General features: G+C 40.8%; 1 protein-coding gene across 2 annotated transcripts in view; it reads left to right on the forward strand.

Annotated features, from left to right (window-relative positions):
• Positions 1-2617: 2617 nt before the first annotated feature.
• Positions 2618-19982, forward strand: part of GNPTAB (N-acetylglucosamine-1-phosphate transferase subunits alpha and beta) — a 40317-nt gene continuing 22952 nt past the window's right edge. For both annotated transcript variants that reach the window (XM_063154005.1, XM_063154004.1), the window contains exons 1-7: positions 2618-2758; positions 6968-7053; positions 13578-13697; positions 15376-15417; positions 16150-16355; positions 17061-17125; positions 17320-17454. In XM_063154005.1, coding sequence (XP_063010075.1) covers positions 2642-2758; positions 6968-7053; positions 13578-13697; positions 15376-15417; positions 16150-16355; positions 17061-17125; positions 17320-17454 — 771 coding nt within the window. In that variant the 5' untranslated portion in view covers positions 2618-2641. The remainder of the gene's footprint in view (positions 2759-6967; positions 7054-13577; positions 13698-15375; positions 15418-16149; positions 16356-17060; positions 17126-17319; positions 17455-19982) is intronic.

The raw sequence follows: 19982 nt of genomic DNA on the forward strand, positions 1-19982 counted from the left end.
AAGATTATGTGAATTTTAATGGCTTTATCACACTGGTATCATATGGAAGTATTTATTAGTCTACATAAATGCATCATGTCTCAACTTATACTAATTATTAATCCAGGTCTTGAAGTAATTCAGCTTCCCTTGACTGCTTTTCTGCTTTACATTGGTGACATATCTCTCATTTTCATCTTTTCAGCACAGTCAGTTTCATTTCTGCATTTACACTGGATTGTTGATGAGAAATAGATTATTTTTGACCAGAAATAGGGGTTTTTTCTCATAATCTGCATAAGTGCTATACCTCAGTTCTCAATGAAAACTTCAGTCTGCTGACTCAGGATACCAAGCCATCACTGGCTCAGTGCTGTGGGTGGTGGTAAAGAGGTGCTGCTAGGCAGTAATAATAGCTGAGTAATAATAGTTTATTAATAATAATAATAGCACAGTGCTTGAGCAGGAGGGGCAGGTGAGGGACAATGCAAAGATTATATTCCCCTAGGACAATACTTCTGTACATGGGTGAGAACACAAAGGAGAGAAAAGTTTAGTTGGAGTCTTCTGTGTACCAAGCCTGGGAGGCTGGGTTATCACAAAGGGCCAAATAAATATTATCAGGCTGATAACAGACCATAGGGAGGAGGAACACAGCACTATGAGCGGGGTTCTGAGGCTCTTCAGGTAAGTCCTGGTGAATTTTTCATCCTGTCCTATGGTCCATTGTCAGGAAAATCCACAAATTCCAGAGGTTTATGTCCAAAAAGGAGACAGAGGAGTCCTGCAATTTTATTTTAATAAAGGGAGAGTCCACCAGGGCACACAGCCATGGGATTTGCTCTCTTGAGGTTTCCCAGGGCACAGCCTCCTTTTATCCTAAACTCCCAGCCACATGTTGTCCTCTTCCTCTCCTCACTGTAGAGGGAAGGTACAGCCTTCCAGAACCGCCTACCACATATTCCCCCTCGAACTCACTATTTTACCCAAAAGTTTAGAAACTCAGGCTTGAACAGACCCTTGTCTGTTCCAGGAGCCAAGCTGTGTGGGCTCTGCAGCAAACCTGCCCTAAGTCAGGAGGGACATTAAACCCCATTTCAAAGATGTGAACACCCATCCCCTCACCCATCAAATTGTTTTAAGGAGCTTTCCTCTCACCCTGGAGAAAGACAAATGCTGTGACACTAAAAAGTAAATAGGAGGAGGGCTCAGTGGCTTGGGAGAGATGTGCCAAAGAGCTGTGCCCCCTTGGACACAGCCATGTGTAGTCCTCCCAGACTACCACTGTGTTAACAGTCTGGGACAAAGTTCTGGAAAGGGGCAGGCATTGTTACTTCCCACAGGAAATATTGGATCACAGGGACCATGGTTGTGACTCTGAAAAGTTACTGCAGGGAGTTTTAAAAAATACTTAGAAGACCTTTGGATGCAGGGATGGACTACAGAGATGGGTGCTACTATGCCTGGCCTCCAGCAGGCCTCTGACACCCCCCCATTCTGCTCTGGTGTGAAAAACGCCAATCACTTGGGTTTTTTTTAATTTTAAAAGTTTAATAGTAATAAAATGGTTATAAAAATAGTAATAGAACTAGAGTAATAAAAATTTGAACAGTTGAGATTAGGACAATATGAGACAATAAGAACAAAGAGTTACAGGCAGTCTGGGTACCTTTTCTGGGCAAAATAAGCCCAAAAAAGGACAGAGGATTAACTCTTAAAAGTAATAGCCTGTTGCATATTCATGCATCTCATACATGATGCGTAAATTCCATTCAAACAAAGGATTCTGTCTGGTCAGCTTCAGTTTCTTCCTCTTAATCCTGACGGCATCTTCAGGGCTGAGCAAGGTGGGAAAAAGTCAGTTTCTTCTGATAATGGGGCAATAAATTCTCTTTCTCTGAAAGATTTAGGTGTCCTGTGGCTGCTATCCGGTGCGAGTACCTCATTCCTTTCTTAAAAGAATATCTCACATATATAGTTTCTATTTTAACAATATATTACAACCTAAAACTATACTTAACACACTACTTAAAAAATTAATACAGCATAACTTTCTAACGTAATACATGCAATATTCATTTTAATATTTGCGAAAAACCAATCATATCATAGGCATTTTTCACATCTGGCCACCAGCGGTGCCTCTGCCCGATCTGTGTTTGACAGCGGCGATGGCAACAGCATCTTGATGGCAGAGTGTAAGCTGTCAGACAGATGCTGTCAGCTACCGATTGCTAACTGGTTTCTTGTTATCTTTTTTCCTCAAGAGCTGTTCTTGAAGAACTCAATAACCCTCTCTAGCCTGCTGACTTCCATCCCACAAACCCATCCCTGCACTTCATTCCTGTGCCGTAACACGCACGGACCGCTGAAATTCAATCTCAGCACGCAGCTCGGCCGCATCAGCGCGATGTCCGCAAGCCCTCAGCCCTGGAAGGGCCAATTCGTCGCCTCCGTGCGGGGCCGGCAGCGCCGCTCCCCCCGTGAAGGCCGGGCCGGCAGCGCCGCTCCCTCAGCGCGGCCCCTCCGCCACCGCCAGGCGGCGCCGGGCGCTGCCGGAAGCGGGGCGGGCTCTGGGCCGGCGGCCCCGCCCGGCGCAGGCAGCGCGGGGAGCGGGGCCGGGCCGGGCCGGGCCGTGCGGGGCGGCGGCCGCCGGCGGGCCATGCTGCTAAAGCTCCTGCAGCGCCAGACCTATACCTGCCTGTCGCACAGGTATGGGCCCTGCCTCTGCCTCGGGGGCCTCGTCCTCATGATCGTCTCCGCCCTGCAGTTCGGGGAGGTCAGTACGGCGCCGCGCCGGCGCGGCGTGGCTGCCCCCCTTGCCCTGCCTGCCTCCCTCCCTCCGTGCCGAGCCGAGCCGAGCGGTGCCGGCGGCACAGGCGCAGCCCCGCGGCTGCACGGCCCCGGGGGGATGCGGGGCTGTTGTTCCTCGGGGGAGCCGGGTAGCTGCGTTGTCCCGCCAGCAGCGAGGTGCTGCTCCGGGCGCCTTGCGGTGACAGGTCCCGCCCATCGCGGCGCCCTGAGCCCCGCTGGGCTGTGCCGAGCCGCGCCGCCGCAGGCCCGCCGTGCCCGCGGGGACGGGCTGGCTGTGCCCGCATCGCCGAGCCCGAGCCCCGCGGGGACGGGCTGGCTGTGCCCAAGGGGACGGGCTGGCTGTGCCCGCATCGCCGAGCCCCGCGGGGACGGGCTGGCTGTGCCCAAGGGGACGGGCTGGCTGTGCCCGCATCGCCGAGCCCGAGCCCCGCGGGGACGGGCTGGCTGTGCCCGCATCGCCGAGCCCCGCGGCCGCTGCTGCTCCCAGCGCCGCCCCGGCCGCACCTGTTGGGCTGCGGGGAGCTCTGGAGGTGGCAGCGCTGGGTGTCCCTCGGGGCTGAGCCGGGGTCTGACAGGTGACACAGCCCTGCGTGCTCGGACAGCTGCTGTTCGCTGCTCTTGTGCAATTCTTTAACACTTCCTTCATCAGGTGACTTATTAGTGCTGTGGTTTTGTTTGAGTTTTTCAAATGTCATTCTTGGCGTGTGGACTGGGAGTGACAGGATCTCTCCCCTCTCCGGGGTTTGAGCAGTTAAATGTATTCTCCCTCCAAGCTGCGCAGGAGAGTCTGCTTAGCTCGATACTTGTTACTTGGTTCGCTCGCATTATTTTGTAAATGATGCAATGTAATTGCGCTTCTTCTAGATAGGATTTTGCACGGATGTGTTGAAAGTTTAAATCTTCATTTCACATTGCCCTGTCGATTTGGTAAGTCACCACTGAAGGGATGTGGAGAGGAGAAAATCAATCCTACTTCAGCACAGTGTTTGTTAATGTAGTGAGGAATCAGGGAAATCAACTATTTTTGTTAGAAAGAATGGCAAAGTTCAATACAAACAGACTCGAATTTCGTGATTCCTAAGCTTTTTTTTTTTTTTTCCCTTCTCTGTTTTAATTTGATCAGCTCTTTCAGATACAGGGGGGAAAAAAAAGTGCCCTAAAGAGTATTATCTGAAACTCTTGCATGTACCACAATCAAAACTTTAATTTGTGTACTAACTCATCTTTGCATAAAGTACTAATCTCTGCTGTCCTGTGGGGACCACAAGTTCCTGAAACACTTCAAAGGCATCAGCAAATTAAGTAATTGTAGGACACTCACACATGCCTGTTTGTAGATGAATATCAACTTGGATTGGTGTAGTTTTTGTGCTGCTGTGAAACTGACATAGTTTTGCATTTCTTCAGAATGCAGACTTAAACCACAACTTTAGGATATCATAGAATTCTGAAGGTTTTTAAAAATATTTCAGTAGGTGTCTAAGTTGTGGCTGATTTTGGTAAGAATCAGTCAAAATCACTGCTCAGATTTTCCTGCTAAATCTTAGTTTGCTGCTTCCAGTTCTTTCAAAGTTACTTGGAAAGCTTAGCTACAATTTAGAGAGTGAGCAAAAGAACTGGAAGATTCATGTAGCAGTAGACTTTCCAAATTATATATGAAGAAAAAAGAAGAGTGACCAGTAATCTCTTAAAAAACAAAATCAGCTAAAATATGCCAATGAAACACCTGCAATTTTTTTTTCTTTCCAAGGATAGTAGATAAGCCTGGGGAGAGATGTTTGCATGCATCTTGCTTTTTGCCTTTGTATTTTCTAAACAGTGGTTGTTCAGTGACTTAGGAGAGACGGGGCTTGTGAGAATGAACACCGTTAGACCTCTTCCAGCAAGTATCGTGGGAATGGAAAATGCTTCTCTTCTTCAGTACAGAATCTGCAAGGCAGCAACTAATAAAAAACTGTAAAGCTGTTTGGAAAATGAAACCAAGAAACCTTGCTAGAAATTACCAGCTGAACCACTTTTAGCCATCTGCGGGAAACTCAAGCAATAAAAAGCAGTGTGAGGCTGCACTTATCAGACCCTGGTGTCTGAACAGCTTTTGCAGTTCTGCTTTTCCCACACCCTCAAAGCCAGATTTTTTTTATTTTTTTGTTTTGTCCTAGTAGGTAAAATTAGGTCTGATTTCTTAGGTTCATGCTAATAGCAGTATTACTGGTGGAGTAAAAATGGATGGTTAGGGCAAATTATTTGAGATTGGTTCTCACTGCCAGAAGCTGCAAATTAGCTTCGTTTGAAGGAAAACCTTGAGCTCAGTGAAATAACAGGGCACTGAACATGAGTGAGAAATTTTTCTGCGAAAACATACAGGGCAGCCAGGTCTAAGTCAATGCTGTTCCCTGTTTGTAAGATGAGCTTTAAGTATTAGGGCAGTTTGATTATAAACCCTCTTGGCCATCCTTCCGTAGTAAAATGCTTTATAACAGAACATGCCAGAGACAGTGTTATCATGTCTGATACAGTATCTCCTAATAGGCAGTGTTTCTCCCCTTTTTAATATTCCCCTGGTGGATTTGCAGTTCCAGTATGCAAAGTGGAAGCAAAACAGCCTCTAGGCATTATTGCACGATGCATGCATAATGTGTCAGGAGGAAACACTTGCAGGGAAAAAAATATATCGGGTAGGAAGAGTTTTTAGCTTTGCTCTTTAATGTGTTCTTGAGGGATCTGTCCACTTCTCTTTGGCTATAAGTACACAAGAAACAAAGAAAAAGGCTGGAATGGTCAACGTTGTTCTTCTGGAGAGACATATTATTCATATAATATATTCTTACTCAAGCACTTCTGCATTTCTTCTAGACACAGATCAGTCACGATGTGTCAGTGCATCAGTATCAGTAGGAGCAAATGTTTCCACACGGATATGAACTTCCAATGTGCATTATATTAAACCTTGCATTTGGCAGAAGGACAGAATGACTTGTGCATTAAGAAAGTATAATAGTGTGTGTTTTTTAGACAATTTCTGACCTTGGTATTTCAGGGAGGAGATTTTTATTCCTGCCTGGGCAGTCTGTGTCCTTTGTGTGTGCTGATGTGATCTTGGTTACAAAGAGACCATTTGCAGCTCCGGCAGGAATTGGGTGTGTGCTCTTGTCACCCAGGCACATGATGGAGCATCCCTGCTCTAGAGAATACTTTAATTGGCTTTCGTGGCAGTAAGGGTAGAGGGATGTAAGTTTTTAGAGGGAGGACGGTTTGTTTATGATTTTGAAGGTGACCTTAGAGAAATGGTATATTTCATAGTTCCCACAATACAAGAAATTAACAATAATAACAATGAAATCTAGGGACAGTGGTGTAAAGTAGGTACTGTAAGTACTATGCTTTCCTGGTTTTCTTTCTTTTTGTTTTGTTGTTTTCATTTGTTTGTTTTGGCTTTTTTCTTTTTCACTCTCCAGTACATAGAAATATGTACTTATCCCAGTAAATTCAGCTACTGTGCCTTCAACACTAAAACAGCAAAAAATGCCTCTGTAGTTTTCAATATAAAGCATGTATTTTCTCAGAGGAGAAAATACATGTTTTATATTACTTCTATCTCAAAATACCTGGACTTCTTTATTATGTCAAAGCATATTTACCACTTTTATTGTTGAAAAATTGTGGGAAAAATTGTTGAAAATTTTTTTTTCCTGGCTGTTTGTTTGCAAAGCTCAGATTTTGGAGATGTATATACTTCAGTATATCCTGTATGAGAATAGAAAAAGATGATAAAAATTGTGTAGGGGTGTGTGTGTGTGTTAGGGGTTTCCTGCTTGTATCCAAGTGTATTTGATTTAGGTCTCAGTTTTGGGAAAGCATTTCTGAATTTTTAGATGCCAAGAAACAAGGGAGAGGTGACCTAAATAAAAAGTAGTTTAAAAAGAGTGTACTTAAGTCATGAAATCCTTTGTTGCAGAGAAAAACAAAGTTTGTTTAAATTAGGTATGCTCTTCAGTTCTGGGTCTGATTGCTGCCTCAGTGTCACAATTTAGTTGGGATTGTGATCTGCTCGTTTGTTCATGAATTCATAGATCGATTGGAATGAAATTTGTTGTGGTTAAACATTTCAAAAGGTGAAAATTAAATGTCTGATAGGTGGTGACATCACGTGGTTTTGATTTTTTTTTCTTTGCAGGTTGTCTTGGAGTGGAGCAGAGACCAGTATCATGTTATGTTTGATTCATACAGAGACAACGTCGCTGGCAAATCATTTCAGAATAGGTGAGCTATATCTGCAATTGACACTACTGCACATTTTACTTTCTAATGAAATATTTAAATAAAATATATTAGTTGGAGTAACATACTGTTGAGTAGAACCTTACTGTATGGGCTCTAAATCTGCTGCAAATTTTAAACTTAGTGAGTGCTTAGTTAATGCATAATCACCCAGTTTGGAAGATTGGCTTTTGAGAGCTCTAGTCAAATAATAAATTTACATTTTGAATATGTTTAATTCATCCAGTCTCTAATGAAACATCAAAATGATGACAATGTTTACAATGAAGGGAAGCCATGACATGTTTTCCAAGTTAAGATAGGAAAACAGTACTGTTCCTATGTGCTTAACCTTTCAATATTTAGTGTTTCTAGAAGTTATTTTTAAATTACCTTATGTTTTCTGTGATGTCTTATGAAGATCATTATTCAGCAGAGAAGTTGCAAAGCTAGTAAGAAGCTTTTAAAAGCTGAGTGGTTGGGAGAATCTCTCACAGCAAGTGGGAAACCAAGTCATATGGGTCATTTAGTTCAGTTGTGTTAACTGCTGCATGACTTCCTGTGGTTTCATCTTTCATGTCTGAATAGCCATGGGGTCTGTTGCTCAGGGAGTAAGTGTACTGGGAGTTGGTAGGTGGAAGAAAGCTTTTATCCCAGTCAAGTGTATCAATATTAAGAGTCAGATGATACCTGCTAAGTAGCTAACCCTGAAAGCAGAAGCTTTAATCTGCCTTGAGGTTTGTTGCATCATGGAACAGTAGAAATGATCAGATCAATTTGTCATGCTTTAGTTGGTGTGAGATAACTCTGTAAAATTCATTGCATGGTGTTGGTGAATACTGGGAACTTTTATAGCCTCTTCTCCTCCTCCTCTTCTCCATTTTCCAACAGATCAAAGCAGAGTGATGCAGCTTATATGGATGAATAGCTTAATGTGTACATGTTTTAGCAGTACTGTAGTGAAACATGGCAGTTTGGTCCTGTCACTGCTAAAATAATTTGTGATAATTAACTGGAGTACTTTTTTTACCTTTTTCCAAAACAAAATCACAGATCTTACTGTTGTGGTGTAGATAGTCACTTCCCATTTCTGCAGTGTTTCCTTACTTCACTGTGCTGGTGCAAGCACTCCTTTGCTCGTTTTCATTTCTGAGGCTTGTGAGCAAAGCATCCAGTGCCTGCTGAGGAACTGTTGGATGCCTGAGCAAGAGCTTAAGGTTTTTATGATGGGTGCTTAAATTATTCCAGTTCACCAATATGCCTTTAATCAGCCTATGTCAGGAGTAACAGGGAAGTTTGCTGTGATATTTGTATGTAGCTACCACTTCCTTTAAAAATTCATACCAACCAGAAGTCTTTGTGGAGGCAGTGCTTTCAGGCATTTGTTAACTTTCAGATGTCCCTTGTCAGGAGTTCAATTATTTCTGTTATCAAACTTTAAAAATGCAGTAATGGACCCTGCCTTGCAGCAGGCATTTGCATCAGTGGTGGTTTGGTGGAGTTTTTTAGGCTGTTGTTAATGCAGCATACAGAGCTACACATGAAATAAGGACTTCCAGATTAAATCTAGCTTGTCCAGTGATTTTAATCAGTTCCTATTTTAGAGTTATAGGAAAATACTCAGAATTAGAGAACAGGAGATTTGTTGGTTAGAAAATTAAGCGGGTGTACTGCTTTGTGGAAAGTAAAAGCTGCATGGCCTTTGGGAAATATTAATGGGCCTTCAATTGAATTTGAGTTGTGTTGTTCTCTAGGAGCTTTGCAGCTAAAATTCTGTTCTGAAAAAGCCTCACTGTGAATTGTAGACAAATTTGTGTATATGAGCAAGCTCCTTATGATGATAAACTCCAAAAGCTCATCACAAAACCAATGACATCATTAGTAACACATATTGAACACAGCTCTCTACCAGACCAAGGCAGCCTTCTGGTTTTGCCTTGAAGTTCAGCAATAACTTTTGCTTGTTTTTCCTTCTGGTTGCAAACCCTTGGCATCCCAACTTTCAGGCAGCCAAATCAGCTGCTGAACATGCTTCTTATATTGCTCTTACACAGCTTGAGAGAGTGCACTAGAAATCCCCGGGCTTTTTACCAAGGCACTTTGTCCAAACCTATTTTTGAAGACTAAGTTTTGATATGAAAATAAAAAGGGAGAAAAGGAAACTAAATAATGGAGTTCCATGCATGAATGTCTGCATTTTATTACTCTACTTGCAAATGGCATAGTAAGTATAGTTTACTTACTGTAAAGTGTAACTTTGCTATTCCAGGATGTCCTGTTTAAAACTCAAAAATATATATGGAAAGATTTGAAGGAATAATCCTCAGCCATTAAAATGTGCAGCCTAATTTCAGTATGGTGCAGGAAGTGAGAGCTGTCAGTGCTTGGCCAGCCATTAACTGAGCTGAGTGAGGCTGAAGAGAGGAAGAGATGTACAAATCAGGGAGCAGGAATAGCAATGCAACAGCTGAGTTACTGTTAGTGCATAATTACAGAGCTGGAACAGGAGGGCTGGGAGGTTTACTATGAACATCTTAGACTTCTACTGTTTATAAAGAGGCTCAGCAAGGTTAGAGATCACCATATGGTAGCTTGGGAGAGATCCAAAATCTGCTGTACTCCTTCAGCAACAGTGGATGTTGAGACAAAAGTTTGTCTTCTACCCACAATCTCAGCTGTGGTGATGGTTCTCTGATGTAAAGACATCATAGGTATGAGAAATTTCTGCCAGGAACTGTTCCTCTGTCCTGTCTGGTGGGTCTGGTTTTGTCTTCAGGCAGGATCCTTGTCTCTGTTTGGAAAGACAGGAGTGTGCTAAGGAAGGCAGGAGCCTCCCCTGAAATGGAGAATGGAGAATGTAAACCCACCTTTTCAAATTGCTATAAATTTATAAATTAAGGGGCTCTCAGGCAAAAACGTGGGAGCAGGAAATAACAGTTCTTTAATAGGGAAAAGGAAAAAAAAATGAAAGGATAAAGTAAACAATGCAGTACACTAGAACAACACTGACAGAGTCAGAACACAACCTGACACGCTGTTGGTCAGGGTGTTGATGGCAGTCCAACTGGAATTGTGGCTGCAGTCCTCCTGGAGTGTCAAGTGTGGTTCTGCTGGAGCAGGGATCCTGTAGAAAAGGATGTAGTCTTCCTCTGAAGATCCAGTGGAAGAAGAGGCAGCTGTTCCTCTGGGAAATCCAGTGGAGAAGCCATGCTGGTGTTTCAGAACCTCTTGATTATATCTGGGTAGCAATGCTTGGCTCCTCCCTCTGGGCGAAGCATCTCACAATGGGATGTTATAGTTCTTATCAGTCATGCAGTGACATTCAATAGTCTGTTATCAGCAGATGTACCCTCCCAAGGGAGGAGCCATTGTGGTCACTCAAAAAGAGAGATAAGGCAAACTGCCCACTTGACAAAGGTAATCTTCCATGCAGATGGTAATGGAAAACAACTTGCATTGCAATCTTCAACAATCCTATGTATGTTTTTAGATTTTCAAGTAAAAATGGATACACTTTGTAAAGAGAAAAATGTAAAAACCCCAATAAATTGTTTGGGAGTCTCCAAAGAATTTTCCAAAGTGATGATTTTCTGTAGAAAGGTGTTAAGATGATTCCTACTTCAAATCAAATTGCACCATCGAGTCACATCTGTTAGTGAACCATAAATAAGTCATGTCAAAGAGGGGAAATAGCTGATTAGAAGAGTGGCTGCAAGTAGTAAATTAACTCAGGTCACCTTGGGCTTAACCTGTTTGTCAGACTGCTCTTTCTGATGAAGGCCAAATGCATGGATCCATATGAAGAAAACACAGCTACAGAATTTGAGAGAGAGTTTTGGAGCTTCTCTGAGCTTAAACAATATGTAAAACACTCTGAATGTTAAAGTAGTGTTTGAGAACAGTACTACAGGAAGTGTAGGATCTGTTCCTTTTAATTTTAAACCATTTTACAGCAAAATTCCAATGCATACTTATCATGTGACTCTACAAAGGGGTGATTGATATAACACACTTGGGGTCACTGATTATCACTGAAGGGATACCAGGGACAGCCAAAGGTGATACAGAGACTGTCATCAGAAGGCATGAAAAAGCTTTATCATTAGAAATCTACAGTTCTTATAGAAGCAATGGTTGACTTAAGACTTGATTGGCCCTTAGGAATCTTCTCTCACACTATTGGTGAACTATGAATAGCACACTCTGGAGAACTATATCTATAAACCATGGTTACAGAAAGAGAGATAATAATTGTTTGGATTCTTTGCTCTAAGTTTCCCACAGCTTCTACACAGCTTCCCAAGATTTTCCTGGGAAAACCATGATGTCTCTCTCTGTTCAGAGGATATGTAATTACTATACATACTTCTGAAATTATAAGTTCCCAGTAGGAAACCATGAAACCTTCCAGAAAGCATTGGCCAACTCCAGAATGGTACAGACTTAAGTGTTAGCTTAAGTTTGTACAGTGTTAGTTGGAAACAACAAATTGACTCGGGATATTTGGTTTTTTATTATTATGTTTGATAACTACTATTACTTTCTGAAACAGTATGTGCTGTAAAGGTGCATTAAGGAAATTTACCGAGTACTTGGATACATTTTAAGCAATTAGACTAGTGGATCTGCAAACAATTCACTTTTTTTTTATTACTGGTCTGTCTCTATTGCCACTGGTAATGAGGGATGAGCTTGTCATGCCAGCATTGATTCAATTGACCTGCCTGCATCTAGTAAATTCCACTGAGGAAAAATACTTTTCCTCTGTGGAATTTACTAGCTTTTGACTGTATGTAGCATAGTGTAAAACCAGGAAATTACACATTATATGTGCTATGACATAGAGACACACTTTTAGGACATGGTAAAGTGGGGAGAGGCTTCACAGAAGTCAAAATTGCTTCATGCCATAGAAAGAGCTGGAGTTCTTTTGGACATACTGTGTTCTTCAGTGAAGCCTGCCTGAGTGAGCTCTGCACTTTGCCCAGAAGGCTGAAGGTTGGGCAGTTTTGAAATCCTCTGTCTTGAGTCAGGTGCTTCTACCTAAAACACTCCTTCCTGAGCTGTAGCATTCCAGGGACTGTCAAACCAGTAATTTAACTGATCACAACAAATGCAGAAAAGCTGGAAGAGCTCCTGCCATCCATTGAATTTCTACTCCTCTGGAGGATGTTTTAGTTCAAGACATACTTTGTAAATGAACTGGAAGTTAGTTACCTCTGGAGAAAAAAGTGAAATAACTGAAAAGAAGGGTAATTAGATTTAGTAAATTGACCTTTTTTTGGCTAGAAGGGTAGCCTCCTGCAGATGTAAGACTTTCTGAGTGGTGCTGCTAGGGAAGGCAGCACTGCTGCTGAGATGTTCAGATTGTCTCAGAATGCCCCAGCATTATCCTCAGCGTTATCTGAGTTTTGCAGCTGGAACGTGGTAAATTGAGTACGAAATGTTCCTGCCCATTGTGCTGTGACAAGCTGCTGGCTGACCTTTCAACAAATTTTGTGCTTCAGTTGTTGAGTGTGAGCCAGTAGAAAACAAAGCTGGGTGCGAGCTCTAGCATGGCATGCTGTGCAAGGGCAGGTGGACAAAACACCTGCCTGCAACTCTGTCTCTCTAAATGCTTTTAGAAGGATGCAGCAGGTGGAGAGAGAACATCTTCAAACCTCTTTAATGCTGAGGTCCATGTGGTCACAGGATGATATTTTCCAACGTTTGCTAGGCCATCTACAGTTTAGGAAGGTATTAAGTAGCTTGACACTGGAACTTTTGAAAATAAGAACTGGGGTATCCTCCTGCTGTGCAGATCTCAGATTCACTCATGGTGGTAGCCTGGAGTATCTGCTGACACAAAGCTGTGGGCCTTGGAGAGGAGATTATCACTAAAAAAGTAGGAAAAAGGTACCCAGACTCCTTCCTTCTGCCTATGCATGCTAGGAAGCATGTAACTCTCCAGAAACAGCTCCAGGATATTCAATTGTGTCAAGAATTAATTTGTCTCCCATGTCTAGAGTCTGAATTCATTGTTGTTTTATGAAATGCCCTGTTAATATCATCTGAGAGACATTCCTAGGATAGAGACCTGGTCCTGCTGAGATCTTACTGGCTCTGTGCAATTAAATAACAGTAAGTGTGATTTAAGTTACGCTTCATGCTGTCCTGTCTGAAGTAGTTGGTGAGTTAAGAATGTGCTCAGGTCTTGGTACTGACTTGAAAAATATTTGATGTGTTTGTAGGGCCATGAGTCTGAGTTAGTGAAATTCAGAGCATAAAGTTAGGATTTTCTTTAGTTACTGAACAGTTGAAACCACTTTGTGTCCTTTTGGTTGATGTCTGTGCTGTTTTGTCAAAGGCTTGTGTATAATTAAGGCATGATTATATATATAGCTGAAGAGAGTCTTTTTGCTTTGTCTTGTTTGCTGCCCAAACACCAAGTATTTCCCTTGTTAGACAGAAACTGCTATTGTAGGGTGCCACAAACACTTGTAATGTAATATTAAACAGCTCATGTAGCTTTCCTTTGAATTATGTAGGCTTTGTTTACCCATGCCAATTGATGTGGTGTACACCTGGGTGAACGGCACAGATGTGGAACTGATCAAAGAATTGCAACAGGTCAGGGAACAGATGGAAGAAGAACAGAAAATAATGAGGTAATAATCTTAGATATTTTTTCCTTTTAACTGACAGCAGCAATCTAATACTGTACTAGTTTCCTTTGTTGTTATTTTTCCCATGTTGCTCAACATGAAAATTAAAAGCTCATTTTCTCACTTGTTCATTTGATTATTGCCAAAACCTTGTTTCAGTTCTACTTTTAGCTGTCAAGTACTGTCTAATTAGAAAATTGTTTAAGATAAACATAATAATTAAGGCTGTCCTGTCATGTATTTGTAAAATGCCATGTGGAAAACTGTGTATTGTGTATGTCCTTTTGTATTGATTTCTGTAACAGTTTGTAAATAACAGTAAAACTATGCCTCAAATATATAACCTTTCTTCATCCCTTTTCTCTCTCCCCATCCCCCTGGTATTTCTTTTTATAATGGGCTTCATAAAATCTGAAGCATGTTTCTTAACATGTTTCTTAAGTTCTTGTTTTTAGATTAGTTAGATTCATAGTCTCCAGATACTGAAACTGAGAAATGGGAAATGATTTATGCATGTTGTAAAGGTATGAGTTGGCCTTTATCTGTGGAAGCAAAGACACGTATTGCTGCATTTCTTGTTGTAGATTTTGCTATAGAGTTCTGCAAAATTACTGATCTAAGCCTTCAAACGCAGGCTGCTGCAGATACCTTGGATTATGTCTTGTAACCATTAATTGCATTTTTGATAAGCAACTCTGCTCGCATAATCTGTTTTGAATGAACTAATCTGGCCACTAAATATGCTAAATGGAAGGACAAGTCTGTATTTTAAAGATTGTAATAATTTTGTTCAGAATAATGAGAAGTCCACAAGTTAGTGGATTGATATGATTTTTGGCATGCTATGTCTTGAAGTTTAGGTTCAATTGACAGTATGATCTCAAGGGAAATTCTTGATCTTTTTTTTCTTACCTAAACCCTGGAAATATTAGAACTTTAAATTCATTGACCTTAAACATACACAGTCTCTGCTCTGAAAAGCTTTCAAATTTATGCTGATATTTTCCTAGCAGCTCATGTAGCTAATATTAGTTGGCTTAACTTTGTCATCGCTCATGCTCTGATTCCTGTTTCAGGAAGGGAAAATCACATGTTTTTTTCTGTTACACTGATTTGGAAAGTTGAGATTAAGCTTACAAATAAGACTGGTGTCTGTACCATGTTTCTGTCTACAGGGACACCTGGTTCTCTCTCATGTAGACCATTTTTTTCATGTCCTTTGAAATCAATGAGCACTGCTATAAAAAGAGCTGTTTCACAGACCTTATCAGAATATTTATGTTAGGCAAAACAATCAAGTCAACCTAGTTTCAGGTCACTTCATTCTGGTTTCTTACCAGTATTTTTCACTTTTGTTAAGTAACCTAACAATACTACTAAGTAAGTTAATAACATAATAATAACCCCATAAATTCCTGTTAGAAGAAAGAGTCCTGCTGCCACAATTCTCAGCACAGCCATGAATTTTTGAGCTCCACACTGCCCATGAGCAGTGAAGGGCACGTGTCAGTCTGTCCTCACCTTGGTAAGGCCAATGGCAAGGCCTTGGCAGCTTTTTATCTGGGTTATTGGTGCTTTGACAGCATGTCCCTGACTCAATTAACAATCTGCAATTAGACTCATTGACAGAAACACTGTCAATTCAGTGTTACTTAATATCCTTGTTTTAACTTTGTAATAGGGAAATTCTTGGAAAGAATGCAACAGAACCAACAAAGAAGAGGTGAGTTTTTGGGGTTTTTGGGTGTAAATTGGAATAAATTATATTCTACTCATTGTTAGCTGAGAGCAGATGCTGGCTGGGGGGTGGTTCAGTTTTCTATACCCTATGCAGGCTTTTCTATGTCACTTCAAGAGCTGAGATAATGATAATGTAATGGCTGAAAAAAAGTAGTGTTATTGTGACATATATGAATGAGATGAATGAGCTTCTGTAACAGTTTCTGGAGTTTGGAACACAAAACCCTGTCACTGTTTAGGATTAGCTCCTGTGAAAAAATTTTCATGCTTTTGAATCATAAAACTCCAGGTACATATGCATTAAAAACTCAGTGGTGCTTTCAGCTGCCATTTGTATACATGGCCCTGCAAATAATTGTCTGTAAGAGTGTCCATGCCTCTTGTGGCTCTGCTGCCAGGAAGCAGCAGGACCTGGTCTGTCCCAGTCATTTAGCTTGGTCCTTTTGTTATTTAGGGATTTTTCTATAAGGTCTCTTCCATGGGCAGACTTGGAAATCTTGGAAACTTTAGAAAAAAAAACAGTTATGGGAATGAACTAAATACTACCAGTCAGATATTTGCCTTCTACAGGAAAATAAGCATCAATAATTTCCCCTCGACACAGCAAATGCTACAATTAATCAGATTTTACAAAAACTTTTCCCATTGCATCTAAGATTGATTTTTATTTTCAGTTTTCTAGTGGTGTTAAATATGTCTTTGGTATTTTCTGTAGTGAGAAGCAGCTGGAATGTTTGCTGACACACTGCATCAAAGTGCCCATGCTTGTCCTGGATCCTGCACTGCCTGCCAACATCACACTGAAAGACCTGCCGTCCCTTCATCCTGCTCTACAAGCTGCTAACAATATGTTCTTTGTAGCAAAACCAAAAAATCCTTCCACCAATGTGACTGTAATTGTTTTTGATAGCCCTAAGGATGGTAAGAAGCTCTTTGTCAGATTCCATCCAGTTTTCCAGAGCAAGTTTTTTAAGCTGCTGTCAGATAATTTTGGGGTTTTTTTGTTTTTTTTTTTTTTTTTTTTTTTTCTCCAGTACTGCCTTCGATGCTGATTTTCTGTTTGACTTTAGCAAATTATTCAGTGTCTCTCCTGCCCTCAAACAGTTTCTCTAAATGATAACATTAATGATACTGCTTGCTTACCTCCCAGGCAACTGATTACAGATGATTAGAGTTCTGTGCTTTAGAAAGCTATTGCAAAAGGTTTGCTATCTGAATATCTGTGTTGCTCTGATAATCTCAAGAGGCTGGGGTTTAGGCTGAGGAAGATTAGTTTTAGAAATCCTCTTTTAATTGCTGTGAAGTCTAGTTTGAATAATATGCAGTAAGTTCTGCCCTTGTTCAAAGGATTGGCAAATGTAAAACAAAATTATTCATGTGTTTAACATCCTAGGTCTTGGAGCAGGTACAAGTTTCATATTTTGTTTAATATGTAGTTCCTGACCACTAGTACAACCACTGTTCTTTTACCACCAAGAATTATTTACTATTTGTAAAGACAACTTTTCATACTATTAATACTCCAATATATTTAATTTGCAAAAGTATTTCTTGGTTACTATGATACAGAAAAGAAGTGACTTTATACTGGAAGAAGTTTTTGATTTGCAATTTTATGTATTCTAGTTGAAGCTGCCCATTCTGGAATGTTAAAAGACAACAGCAAACAGATAGTGTGGAGGGGTTACTTGGTATGTACTTTGACAATCTGTTGATTACTTTTTGTATGTGTTAAACATTCTGTACGTTTTTAGAAAGTTTCTGTGCTATTCTCTTTTCATAAGTCAGATGTAGTAAAAAGTGAAAGCTTTCAGAGTAACCTTTATTGTTATGTGAATTATTCTACCTTTAAAATGGTCTTTATAACCTGTTTTCTTGTTTTTAGACAACAGACAAAGAAGTTCCAGGTCTGGTCTTAATGCAAGACTTGGCCTTTCTTAGTGGATTTCCAGCTACCTTCAAAGAAACAAACCAGCTACGAACAAAACTGCCAGAGAGCCTGGCCTCTAAAGTGAAACTGGTAAGGCTCTGGGGGAAAGAGTCCCTTAGTTGTACTGGTCTTTTGGAATGGCTCAGGTGCAGAATCTCACCCACCTTAGAGACTTAGGATATTTCTGAGAGTAATCTGGGCTATTTTGTGTTTCTTCCTTGAGTGGTGAAGAGTAGCAAATAGTGACTCAAAGAGTTGCCTGCAAAATACCAAATGTCCATTCTATGACTGCATGTTCTTAGGATTACATTTCCTAGCCTACAGCTGATTAGAAGGCAGCCTTATCAGTTTCTCTCAGCTGTAGAATTCTAGATCACTAGCTTGTTTAATGTGACTTTTGTTTATGTAGTTTCTTAGCTATTTTCTTCCCTCTTAGCTCTCTTAACAGTAACAGCACTGAATGCTGCATTTCTCTCTGCCATGTGCTCTGTAGGCTCTGAAACAAGTTGCACTTTGGCTGACCCAGCTGCAAGGCAGCAGAAAACAACTTGTGTGATTGCCATTCAGTGCATTCTCTTCTCCCCTGCTATTTGGGCACCTGTTAAAGTTTCAGTACGGTTTAATGGATAGGTGGAACCTTAAGAAGTTTTTTAAAATCACTGGCTTTTGTACTGGAGGGAGATGTGATTCGTGGGGTGGAGGCCAGGGATTGAGGCCAAGGAGTTTGTGGAAGAGGAGGAGTTAGCAGGGTAATGGGATGGCAGTAATTTGTTCTCATTAGTCTGATGTACACCTGTAATATGGGCTAATTGACTTTGTGGCTTGTTCTTGGTGCTCAAATGAACATGAAGTCCTTTTCCCTTTTCTTTTTTTTTTTTTTTTTTTTTCTTCTGGTAGGCTAGGCTAACAACTCATGTACTCTGTGTAATTCCTTTCTTGTGTATCTTGTGTAATTCCTTTCCTAGGCTGGTCACACTCCAACATAATGCAATCTGAAATTCTTTCTTGTCTCAACTTGTGTTAGCTGACTTGGGGCCTTACTAGAGGCAGAAACCTTGCAGAGTAAGCACATTTGTGCCTCTCTTGCTACATGCCCTAAAAAAATTAATAGAGGGAGTTATTAAGCACTTATTGAAGCTTAAATAGGTATTTTCTTTTGACTTTGGATATCTAGTGTCACAGCAGTTAAATAACAGAGGATATTCATATGGTTCATTGCTGTCCAGATGAACATAAATGCTGCATCTCTGGGGTGTCTTAGATATGTTTCCCATCTCCTTGTGTGTCTTCATGGAAGTGACATCCTGTGCCTATTATCTTTTTATATGATTTTTCCTTACCCTCAGTTGTGTTTTTAAATTTGTCATTGGTCATGTGTCATCTATTTGTGCTGGTTCCCTTTTCCATGATGTGTTATGTAAGTGTTGTCACTGTGAATGTTCCTAAGAGCTCCTCTTCTGCAATTTGGTTAGGCAGATATAGACACTGTTAATATGTACAGATATAAATTGTGTTTATCTGTATAAGCACAATTTTTTCTCAGATATCCACAATATTTTGTGGTTTTCTTTCCAGTCATCTTTGCTGTCTGTTTCTTTTCCTGGTGGGTGCTTTAGAGCAATTAGATCAGGATTATTATACCCTGTGTGGTCAGAGCAGTGAATTCTTTCCCAACCAGTCCTCTATTCTTGACAGCAGCAATTCATGTATGTTATGAAGAAACTTGTGTATGTGAAGGTAAGAAATGTTTTATTTTCATGCATAAAGGCTTTTACATCAAGTGTGGATGTGGCTATTTCCATAGAAGCCTTTGGTAGGTTCTGAGCTCACAGTCAGTTCTTCTTTCAGTGGATATGGTAGGTAGGCAGTAATGGTAAACACAGCCAAGTGTGGTTATCTTCTTACCAAGGGGAGATGCTAGGTTATTGCTACAGTTAAGTAGAAAAAAGGGGTGATTATTTACAGTCTCTACTGACATTTGCAGCACTTCCTCTCTTGTTATCATTTCTGGAATCTCTGAAAAGATGTGAGATGCTTGGTGGAGAAGAGGAAAGTTGCACCTGAGCTTGAACTAGACTTTTGTCTCATAGATGCCTCCTGATGTTTAATGGGTTTCTGTGTGCTTTTAGTGGCTGTGTCTTACTTCAACACCACAAGTAAATAATAATAAAAGCTTTGAACAATGCTGCTGTTAGAAGAGAAGAAAGGTGAGAAAGGAAGGAGTGTAGTTATTGGTGCATTTGTCTTGCATGTTGATAATGCTGTTTTGCTTGGATTGCTTTAGTTTGGTTGAAATAACTTCTAAATCCAAGGAAGACCAAAACTGGTTCATCTAGACCAGATGATTCCTCTAAAACTTTAAATATCTGAGCAAAGCAGTTGAGCTCAACTAGAGGTGATTAAAATGTGAAGATTCGTGATATAATGGATCTATTTTCAAGGTGAATTCTTTCTGTTAAGTTTTTTGTACTTATGACCTGTCCTTATGTACACTGTAATGCAATGATAGGGGAGTTTATTTCAAGATGAAAGTTAAGTGGCAGTGTGTCTGCTGGTCACATCTGTTGTTGTAGGTCGTATGTTATGACAGATGAAATTGAAAGTGATATTCGACAGCT

This window comes from Melospiza melodia, chromosome 4 (assembly GCF_035770615.1).
Source record: "Melospiza melodia melodia isolate bMelMel2 chromosome 4, bMelMel2.pri, whole genome shotgun sequence".
Taxonomy (NCBI): domain Eukaryota; kingdom Metazoa; phylum Chordata; class Aves; order Passeriformes; family Passerellidae; genus Melospiza; species Melospiza melodia.